The sequence below is a fragment of the Polypterus senegalus genome, chromosome 17 (genome assembly GCF_016835505.1).
Source record: "Polypterus senegalus isolate Bchr_013 chromosome 17, ASM1683550v1, whole genome shotgun sequence".
Lineage (NCBI taxonomy): Eukaryota > Metazoa > Chordata > Cladistia > Polypteriformes > Polypteridae > Polypterus > Polypterus senegalus.
The window spans coordinates 87,136,155-87,148,221 of NC_053170.1; the positions used below are offsets into that span (position 1 = coordinate 87,136,155).

At 36.6% G+C, this 12,067-nt stretch overlaps 1 protein-coding gene across 1 annotated transcript in view; it reads right to left on the reverse strand.

Moving 5' to 3' along the window:
• Positions 1-216: 216 nt before the first annotated feature.
• Positions 217-12,067, reverse strand: part of grb2a (growth factor receptor-bound protein 2a) — a 71,673-nt gene continuing 59,822 nt past the window's right edge. Inside the window, exons 4-6 of the mRNA XM_039739294.1 lie at positions 11,923-12,045; positions 4,509-4,677; positions 217-2,614 (exon numbers count right to left, since the gene is read on the reverse strand). Coding sequence (XP_039595228.1) covers positions 2,429-2,614; positions 4,509-4,677; positions 11,923-12,045 — 478 coding nt within the window. The 3' untranslated portion in view covers positions 217-2,428. The remainder of the gene's footprint in view (positions 2,615-4,508; positions 4,678-11,922; positions 12,046-12,067) is intronic.

The following is a 12,067-nucleotide window of genomic DNA, read 5'->3' on the forward strand; positions in this document are numbered from 1 at the left end:
GAGACTTTATAAAAAACAGCTGTTCTCTTAAAAGTCATGTGATTTCTGAACGTGTTTAAAAGCCTGGAAAATGGACTAAAATGTAGGACTGCTTCAGAAAAACCATCACTGAAAAGGTTAAAAAGACTAACCAATATGACGCTCAAAATGAGGAAACAATTTTCAAAAATCGTCAAGAGTGTAAAGGCATGTTACACAAAATGGAAGTAAAAATGGTAAAAAGTTTTCATATTTATTTATTGTTTTATTTGCAATTTTATTACACTGTTGGTTCCCCAATTCATATACTTTATGAACCAATTATGTTTTATGGAAAAATACTGTTAAATAGCAATTAGAACAGATTCTGAATGTAAGTTGTCTGGTCATTCTCAGAAAAATCATAGTATCAACAGTAAAAATGGCATAGTCATATTGCAATGAAAAATGCCCACTCACCAAACCCACAGAATGCTTATAGTACTTGCTTTGATAACTCAGATTCATACTTGAAATACAGATAGTAATTTCAACGGAACAATTTTATGATGCAAACTGTACTATTATTTTAGCATAGTTTATTGGCCATAATTTAAAAATAGGTTATCTGTGACAAGTAGATCTTATTAGTTAGCGTGATCGACTGTAAAACAAAGGATTTGGCCGCTTTAGAAATACTTTCATTTGAGATGTACTTATGCATGATATTCTGCATGAAGACAAATTATGCTTAACATATGCCCAAAATCATAGTATCTCAGACATTAATTCATGATCAGTAAGAGTTGCTTATTACATTCAAATATTAACATTTCAAAGGAATGAATGATTCATTTAATCCAAACTGAATATGAAAGCAGGATCAGCCTTCACCAACATACATTAAAAAAACAAACAAACAAAAAAAAAAAACTGCAAGAAAATATCATGTAAACTCCTTGCACTAAAGCCTTTCTTAACAAATCATTTTTTCCATTATTATTATTTATGAAAACAATCAAAAAAGAAAAAAAAAAAAAACTTTAGCATTAGGTATAAGAATGCAAGTATTTAAATTAAAAAAGTTAAATCTTGAAAATGTCTTCCAGGTAGTAACATCCAACATAACTGAATGAAAAATATATAATATATAAAGTCTTGGGTTATTTACAAAGATAATTACTGAAGAATACAAAATGAGGCATACATCTTGGATCAATTTTTGAACACATCAAGATTTGTATTTGCAAGGGATAAATAATACATTAAAAAGGCACTATTATGAGGGTGGAAGAAAAGCCCAAATCAGAAGGTGCTCAACCATGCACAAAAAAAGAAAAAGAAAGAAAAAATACTAACTCTGATCTCCCTGCTCTTAAACTAAATAGAATTTGCATATACAATTCTTTCCCTTAAAACATTTCTTTACATTACATAGTTAAATGTCTGAAAAGGGTTATATGTTGCATCTTGTTTAAAGTCCCTCAGTAGTGTGTACTACTCTGTTCTTATAACCCACTCTCTTTTCTCAGTTCTCTTATATAAAAGATTTTATAATACATTTTATTAACTTCACACTACTAATACTGAATTTACAAACAGCATTCTTTCATTTAAGCTGCAGTTTAAAAATATGCTAGTTTTGCTTGAGCGGGTGAGAAATGGACAAAAACGGATCAGGGTAACACAAGAAACAGTCATACATGGTTGAGCTTTTTGCTTAAAAAGTCAAAACAAGCTTGATTGTATTTTCAATGAAATACTGTTTTCACTCCTAAAATATTTAGGTAATGAACTATTCTAGACTGAATTTGTATGCAAGACAACAAGAGTTTGAACAGAAGGCTAAGAAGATTCTTATACCTGTAGCATGCTTTTAGAATTCTAAACAATTACACTTAAAATTTCAACACAGGAAAAGGTGGGCACAACCTTTACAAGAATAACAAAAAATACCAAAAAAAAACAAACAAAAAAAAAAAAACACACATGGATAATTTAACAATATATTTGAAATATGGGAGGCCAATACAAGAAAAGCTATCATGAGCAACAGGTGGCTCAAAAGGCATGGTGCTATTTGTATCAACCCCCAATCCCCAGAAGGGGGGAAAAAAAAAATACAAGGGAAAAAAAAAAGATGAGAGAAAGGACAAAGCTTTAAAACATGCAGAAACATACCAATGAGGGGGGTGGGGGTGGCATAAAGAACACAAAAAGGATCAAGAGAAGGCAAGAAAGCGTTGCAAGGACACACATTATGTCTTTTAGATTGTAATTTGATGTTTTTTTTCTGTTCAATATTTAAATTACAGTTCCATTTTGACTCAGTGTTGCATTTTTGAAAACATTCTCAGTATGTAATATATTTTTGATGTCACACCACAGCTGTACTGGGCTCTGGTGTCCATTCTTTTTTTAATATATTTTTTAAACTAGTATTTTTTAGTAACATTATACTTCTTTTTCTTTACATGTTCCGGTTCACAGGTGTGACATAATTGCGCGGAAACATTCCTGTCAGCCCATGACAAGCACCCTTCCACCAGTTTGGATCAGAGTTATCCAACACTTGAATAAAATCTCCCCGACGAAAGCCAAGCTCCCCATCTTCCTGTGGGTCGAAGTCAAATAATGCTTGTACATATGTTGGATGCTGCAAAAAAAAAAAATTAAAAAAAAAAGTCAATATATAAAGCCTTGAAAAATGAATTTAATGTAAATATTAAAAAAAGTTGACATCACTGACACAGAGGAAAGGGACAGCGGTACTAGCTTCTGTTCCATCCATCCATTTTCTAACCCTCTGAATCCGAACACAGGGTCACGGGGGTCTGCTGGAGCCAATCCCAGCCAACACAGGGCACAAGGCAGGAACCAATCCCGGGCAGGGTGCCAACCCACCGCAGGACACAGACAAAGACACCCACACACCAAGCACACACTAGGGCCAATTTAGGATCGCCAATCCACCTAACCTGCATGTCTTTGGACTGTGGGAGGAAACCCACGCAGACACGGGGAGAACATGCAAACTCCACGCAGGGAGGACCCGGGAAGTGAACCCAGGTGTCCTTACTGCAAGGCAGCAGCGCTACCCACTGCGCCACCGTGCCACAACATTTGTTTTGCTGGTAATTTCTTTTCTAGTCCAAATACATGTCATTTTTTAAGCACAAAAAAAAACACAATGAATCCTTAATGACCCAATAGCTTACAAAAGATGTTTTGATTGCTCCAAATGAATGCGTAACTACATAAATCTAGTGATCTCTGTAAAAAGAAATATTTTATTGTGTTTACTGCCTAGCTGAAAATAACATTGTTGGAGAAAATAAAAGGTATAAGATTTTGGAAATATGCTGGAAATTTAAAAAAAAAAAAGGAAAAAAAAAAAAAGAAAAAGAAAAATCGGGAGTGTGCTCCCATAGACTTTCCTGAATACTGAGACAGAGAAAAGGTCATCAGAACCACTTCCAGTTACACAATATTTCTCAAATAACATCTCTTTGTTTCACATAATAACTAATTGACAATATCGATAACACAATCATTTATTTCTATTTATAATCAAACTTTATATTAAAATTATATTTTCACATTTAGGGAGGTCGAAAACAGTGGTGGAATTTTTTCATGATTACATATGCATTACCTAGATTACATGCAAAGTAAAAAGTTAGTCACCTAAAAACTTAGTATTACATAATTATTTGTTGCAATAAATTGCTATAGGTAAAACTACATTTAGCTATATTTAATTATGATAATGATGGCGGAAATAAATTAAAAAATCATAAAATTAAATGTATTACCTGGAACGGTACAAGGACGTAGCAGCTTACTGTTCCCATTACATCTTTATATTTAAATGGCATGTTCAATCTTTACATATTATTGTTAAACTGATGATGTGTAACTTAAAATTAATAATAATTGTTGAAAGAATGTGTTCTATTGAATGCAGTTTTGAATAATTTTTACACATTTAAATTTTTATGAGAGAAAAAATGTGGATGGGTGCTTAAATTAATATTTCCAGCTGAGTAACTTTTCTCAAATTTCAACGCTATGTTTTAATCATAAATATCTATACAAAATTTGAATCATCTATCTGTAGTTATAACCATAGTTTACTTGAAAATTCACAAAAGTATTCAGTTAAAGTATCAGAAGTGGCCCAATTTCCTTATTTTTCACATAAAGCGGGTGTACAAAATCTCACTGACCTACTGTAGGTCAAAGCGGTTTGGGTTATTGTGTTTACACACACACACACAATTTGAAAAATGGTATTTTCAGACTCAAGGTGGTCCAAAACATCAAGATTCATCAAAAATGAGGTCAAATTTTTTCACGATTCCTATACTTTCTCTATACTATGTATACAAGAAAGTAAAAAGTAACTGAAAAAAAGAAGTGCATTTGAAATTATGACCAGGTGTATATTAGTTAAAAAAAAAAAAAAAAAAGACAGGTTAGAAACAATAGAATGCTCCTTTAATTAAGATGATTTTGTAAGACAACAATTAAGTGAATCTAGCATTTACCTGGGGAACTTGTTCAATGTCACGTAAAAATATCTGTTGATTTCGGGAGACTGAAGTAGATCTGTGGTAATCAACCAGCTCATTGAGTGAATTGAACTTGACAACCCAGAGGAAGTACTTCCCAGCACCGTCACGAAGAACTTTAAAATGTTGGACATCATTTCCAAACCTTGATGGGAAAATGTATCCAGAATTAGTTACCACAGAACAGCTTGTGTTTTTATCGCAAAACAAGTTATCAAACTATTGCATAAATACCAGAACATATAATTAAGTCATTCTCAATTTTGCAAAGATAAATAAAAGCTAAAAGCAATCAATAACAAAAGGTAAACTGACAGAAGACAGACAGAAACAAACATCAGTAAAATGACATAAAACAAATAGCAAATATGAAAAAAAAAAATGACAATGACATAAGACATTGTTCATGTTAGTGCCCAATGCAGCTGGGACAGGCCATCTCCCCCAAATGAGTTAGAAAATGGGCAGATGGATGCGTAAGAAATGTTTGGTAACCAAGAGAAGAAAATTAAGTGAATGAATTGTGTGATGGTGCCAACCTCCATGGCACTTCATTCACATATCAAACAGTTTCAAAGGTTATCTATACCACCTTCTTTTACAATCCATTTATCAGAATGTGTTCCACAACGGAGACCATGTCTCGCCTCTATGTTTTAATACTGAAATCCTTCAATAAGATTTTTTGGAAGATGCAAAAATGTAAAATTATAGAATATCTCCAAACCTCAAATTAGCTTGGCAGATTTCACGGTACTCTATCATACACAGGATCGCTTAAAACCTTTTGAGAAGCTGCATCAAGGACAAGTTAAACCAAATATTCCAGAGAGTTTGGATCTCTTTATTTTCATTTGCCATCACTGGTTCACAAAGTAACCCATAGCCCTTGCACTTCATACCATCTTTGCAAACATGGATAATAGAATCGGCCATGACAGAGTACTGTTTACAGGCTACAGTTCAGTAATCATTTGATTTTGCCATTTCATTAAAGCTAAACACCAAGCTCCTAGATGTGGGATTTTAGTGTCTTCCTCTACATCACACAGTGAACTTCAACACAAGCATCCTATAGAGTAGTTTGTGGCGCTCAATTTTGTACAATGTTTTCCTATGGTTGGGAACAGACACAGCTCAAACTCCTTTAATAAATTAGTTCATACCACCATTCTTGGTAGGCCTGACCACCAACCACAATGAGATGTCTTACTTTCTCTGTGAACAGTCATACCAAAACAACTCTCTTCTCCATAATGTTAGTAAAACCAAAAAAAAAGAGGTGATCATGGATATTGGGGAAACTGGGAACTGACCTTACCAACGTTTACAATCAGAAGGGATGCTACTGACAAGTTTTGGCTAAGGTAAGCAGAAACCAATTTGGCAATTGTCAGGAAGGCAAATCATACTTAAAGCATTCAACAGATAAGGGAAGTCAAAATGCCTCTATGATTGAGAACTTCTATAGGTTCAAAGTAGAATGTGTCCTTATTGGCTGCATTATATTCTGGCAACACAAGTGCTCAGTCCAGGACTCAAACATTACTGGGGATGTAGTTGACTCACAGCTCCCTCCTGTTCAAGATATACAGTTTAAGATAGGTTGGTTAGAACTATTAAGGATCTAAAATCATCCAGCAGAGACTTGTTTTTTCCTTTTATTTCTAGAGAACAGCACAAGACATTATCACTGTCTTGACTACCTTTTAATTCTGAAGTAATAAGAATATTCAACAGATACTCACAGTGACATCTGATAGAGGTGTACCCACACAGTGGAGCTGTATAAAAGAAGGGACAGAGCAGACTGCACTAATGGAGACTCTGTTATTTTGACGTGTACAGTATGCTACTGGAAATGCTCTATCAGTCTATAGTAGCCTGTGTGATGTTCTATGCTGTGGTCTCCTGGGGAAGCAACTTGAGCTCAAAAGAAACAACAACGCCTGAAAAAACGTGTCAGGAAAGTCTATGTCATCACAGGATGAACCCTGAACACACTGGAAACTGCTGTAGAAAAAAAAAAAAAAGGACTGTGGCAAAATTGGATGCCATCATGAAAAATCCCCTACACAAGGTGCTCTCTTGGAGCACTTTGAATCAACGGATCAATCTACTATAGTGTACTAAAAAGCACCTCTGGGGGGTATTTTCTGTCCAGTGCAAATGTAAAAGTGAGCCTTTTTGTCACAAAAAATGTTAAATTGCTGCCGACCATACTGTTAGTACAGCTTAGTTATACACTTTATAGGTAAAATAAAAATTTCAGGCAAGAGTGAAGATTAGTAGGCTCCAAAGCATAGATACGTAACTCTGAAGGCTTACTTTATGGAACAGAGATGCCAAAGAATGATGGGATATGTGCATTCTATAAGTATATACTGTATATTGCACGATGAATGTTAGTTATGCATGAAAATCTAAAAGGGGTAGGCATCCCTCCTAGAATTATCACATTGTCTTGGTAAAGCAGCTTGCTTATAATAGCTATCTTTAGAACTGTGTTTTTAGGTGATTTCTGCTGCTTTTAACTTTATACTTGGTAAATTAGTCAAAGGAGAGAGGCCAAAGATGAAACAAGAAAATGATTCATAGACTCTTGCCTGAGCAGGGATACAAGGATCCACTCCTAAAGCTAGGCCCAAGGACTATGTTCATCAGTTATAACCTGGAGGCTGGGTGACCAAAGTGACCCAGATAGACTCTGCACATAAACGCTGAAGGAAGCCAGCATGTGGGCTAACCATTCACAACATAGAGGGTAAGAGTTGGGTGCAATGCCCAACAAGCAACTGGTAACAGAAGGACAGACGCTAGCATGCAACACCTCATTAAAGCCAACCCTCAGGATGTGGAACAACTTTCTAGCGAGGAAAGGTACCAGAGTTTGCATGGGAGGGTGAATAAATACCTGTTTGATTTAAGTGACTTAGCCTACTACACATCAGCAGCTCTGGGGCCACACTTTGGAGTACTAAAAAGTTGTCTCTCTTTTATATTATCTGGGGTTGCCTCATTGGAGAGGTTTTCTGAGCAAGTGACAAAATATTCACAACCCCGCAGCTGGAACTTGTACCAAATGGGCGATACAGTCACATCAATTTAACGTTTTCCTGCAGAAAGGGAAGCTATGACTACTGTCTGCATGCAAGTTTAAAAAAAAAAAAAAAGTCAAGGATTTTTATTTTTAGGAATAACACAGGGGCACAGTCTTCCCTAAAGGGGAATGATTTTAACTTTAAAATAAAAAGAAATACAACACCCAATAATTCAGAATTTAATTGCAATACTTTATACTTGTGTTTCAGCATAATAATTGTGATTTTTGTTTTATCAATTTTAAAGTATTGAGATGATACATTAACATGAGTTTCTTCATAATTCTCACCTCTAGTGTTTAGAGATGCTAGATTCAGTGCTCCAAAAAAGTGCCATCTACAATCTCTACATTTCTGCAGGGAAATCTCAACTCTTATGTTGCTGCTATGTGTATAACAGTAACTTGGACTAAAGAACAATAATGACTTGCATGGTTATGTTGTCGAACAAGGGCCCATTTGTGGGTACCTGTGTAAACAGAGGTGCTGAAGTGTCAACACTTTATGGTGTGTGTTCTCAGACAGAATGGAAAGACCTTAATGAAACAAAGTAATAGGGAAGGTGGGTTGGAAATGACTAATAGGGTGTCTGATGCATGTTTGACTTTCTGACTCTCAAAGAACCCTGCCTAAATTTTGGTACATGAAGCCGGAAGAGACCCCTGTTCAAGGCCCATATGACATTTTAGTGGACATCAGCTGAAAGGGAGGCTGTCCTGTTTAAGCAAGAGGACTTCCAAAAATGTTAACAGGATGGCTTCTAGATAAAACTGGGAAGTACCAGGCAAAAAAAACAAGAGCTGTGAAGCGGTACTGCCATAAACAGATAAAAGTGCCTTTTGTTAAAAACAGAAGATTAAAAAAAAAAAAAAAAGCAGCTTTTTTTTCTGTCATAGAACTTTATCTACTTATGGATAACACATCACATTTACTTTACTGCAAAAAGAAAATTAAGCTTACAAGCTGCTGCACATATATAGAACTGCAACACATTTTCCACCCAATTTTGGGGTTATTTTCTCTAAGTGGTAGAAAGTAACCGCCAGGACTATTATGTTTTGGAGGCTTCTTAAACAGTGGGGATGGGTCCCTGTTTCAAGTCCAAAGATGCAAATGTAAAGAGTTTTGTAGCAGGTAATACTAGCGTTTAAGAATACTAGCTTACTGAATATCAACCCCTAATTATTTACTTAATCTACTGTACCACCACTAAGCCCATCTCAACGGCTTTTAAGTTAGCAGCCTATCTGTACTTAAATAAATGCTTTCTTCCCAACGAATGAATGTATAAGCCCTCACTTTCTACAAGCACTAAAACTTTACCTTACAAGTGCTAAATGGTGCACTACCCAATTATTCCTTATACACCTTAACTTCTTTTCAATACAGAATAGTTATTTTTAACTATTTATGGGTATGACACATATATATACATACATATATATGTGTATATATGTATATGTATATGTGTATATATGTATACGTATATATGTGTATATATGTATACATATACATATATATACATATATATACATATATATACACATACATACACACACACATACACACACACATACACATACATATTATATATACACTTTTTAATCGGAGTATAGCATAAAGTTAATGAAACTTATGGGATATTAATCTGGTCAGTTAAGTAGCAGAGGGGGTTGTTAATCAGTTTCAGCTGCTGTGGTGTTAATGAAATTAACAACAGATGCACTAGAGGGCAACAATGAGATGACCCCCAAAACAGGAATGGTTTAACAGGTGGAGGCCACTGACATTTTTCCCTCCTCATCTTTTCTGACTGTTTCTTCACTAGTTTTGCATTTGGCTACAGTCAGTGTCACTACTGGTAGCATGAGGCGATACCTGGACCCTACAGAGGTTGCACAGGTAGTCCAACTTCTCCAGGATGGCACATCAATACGTGTCATTGCCAGAAGGTTTGCTGTGTCTCCCTTCACAGTCTCAAGGGCATGGAGGAGATTCTAGGAGACAAGCAGTTACTTTAGGAGAGCTGGAGAGGGCCATAGAAGGTCCATAACCCATCAGCAGGACCAGTATCTGCTCCTTTGGGCAAGGAGGAACAGGATGAGCACTGCCAGAGCCCTACAAAATGACCTCCAGCAGGCCACTGGTGTGAATGTCTCTGACCAAACAACCAGAAAGACTTCATGAGGGTGACCCAAGGGCCCCATGTCCTCTAATGGGCCCTGAGCTCACTGCCCAGCAGCATGCAGCTCGATTGGCATTCGCCATAGAATACCAGAATTGGCAGATGCACCACTGGTGCCCTGTGCTTTTTACAGACGAGAGCAGGTTCACCCTGAGCACGTGACAGAAGTGAAAGGATCTGGAGAAGCCATGGAGAACAGTATGCTGCCTGTAACATCATTCAGCATGAGCAGTTTGGTAGTGGGTTAATGATTGTCTGGGGAGGCATATCCATGGAGGGTCACACAGACCGCTTCAGGCTTGACAAAGGCACCTTGGCTGCCATTAGGTATCAGGATGAAATCCTTGGACCCAGGACAGTGGCTCCTGGTGCACGACAATTCCTGGCGTGGTGAGAGTATGCAGGCAGTTCCTGGAGGATGAAGGAATTGATACCATTGACTGGCCAACACACTTTCCTGACCTAAATCCAATAGAACACCTCTGGGACATTATGTTTTGGTCCATCCAATGCCACCAGGTTGCACCTCAGACTGTCCAGGAGCTCAGTGATGCCCTGGTCCAGATCTGGGAGGAGATCCCCCACAACACCATCTGTCATCTCATTAGAAGCATGCACTAATGTTGTCAGGCATGTATACAAGAACACAGGGGCCATACAAAGTGCTGCGTACAATTTTGAGTTGCTGCAATTAAATTTTGGCAAAATGGACTAGCCTGCCACCATTTTTTCACTCTGATTTTTGGGGCGTCTTTGAATTCAGGGCTCTGTAGGTTGATCATTTTCATTTCCATCAAACGATGTGGCATCCTTTCGTTCCTAACACATTACCCAGTCTATATCAGTATAGATATCCAGGAGGATTTCTTTTTCCCATTGAGATCTGATGTGTTTTCAAAGTGTTCCTTTAATTTTTTTGAGCAGTTATATATATATATTATATACACACACATATACACTTAATGGCATTGTCAGCATCCACAACTACCTTCTGCCCTGCCTCGCAGACACCAATTCTGAATGCAGGTAACAACAATGCAAGAATTAATTTTTCCCCACATGCTTTCCCCAAACATTTAGCTACCTCTGATCCTGTGAAGGCAAAAAACACAAAATGAACTTCACTGCTCCTTAGCATCAAGCAACCAGAACAATACAACCACTACGTTCATTAATGTAATTGATCCAATTAGAATGGCTTTACAGTTGAAATGTATAAACGATAAAACCAGTGAGTGCATTCAAGTGAGTATTCTAAACATAGAATAGGTGTTTGTTGAGTACAGGACACTGAAAATAGATGGTATTGCCCAGAGGACACATCAGGTGTTCTTGATAGGTATTGGATTTTTTTGTTCCACTGCTAAAAAAGGTGGGTGGCAGGGGGGAGAGAAAGAGAGATAGAGAGAGAGAGAGAAAAAAAAGAAACTTTTGTTTGGAAAAACAAATATAGAAAGTCACAGATAGCAAATCATGCAGCTAACAGAAAACGGCAGAGTAAGAATTTGTTATTTTTTGTAGAAATGACTACAAATTTTCTTAACGCATTTTCTGTAAACAAAAAAAGCAATCCACTCAAAAAATGAGCTTCATGTGAACAGATTCTGTTCAAAACTGACAAGTGTCTAGCAGCTCATGATTGCAATGCTCAGTACTACTACACATACCATAGCCATACATGATGACGAAAACACTAATCGCCTTTAGGCATGTCTAAAATGCCCATTTTTAATTAAAGCTGTAAATAAATGTTCTGTGTTTACCAAGTGATAGCACTGACACACATGCAGTCCAATACCTTTCAGTGAAAGTTAAACAGTAAACAACTATTGACAAGTATTAACCATCCATCGAAAGGAATTTCTGAACCCCTTTAATCCTGGTCTGGGCCACTGGGGGTCATCTTAACTTGGAAGTATTGTGGGAAAAATTTCCCAACCCTGGATACAACTAGGCAATACTAGTCCAAACAAAACATAACTCTAGTAGAGTCAAAGAAAATGTCTTTTGAAAATATATTTATTGGCTAAAGATAATCACAAAATATAGTCATAACATCTGAAACTGCCAATATTTATTCTGTTGCAAAGAAGACTGGACCTACTTCACAGAAAGAGAAAAGTCTCCAGGTGCACTTTCACTCTCCCGGATTAAGAATGCACCGTCGTGTCTCTGTTTGTTAAGCATCTCCTCTGCCTTCGCCCTTGGGATTTTACCAAAAAACCACCTGCAAAGAAAAGAGCAGTGTT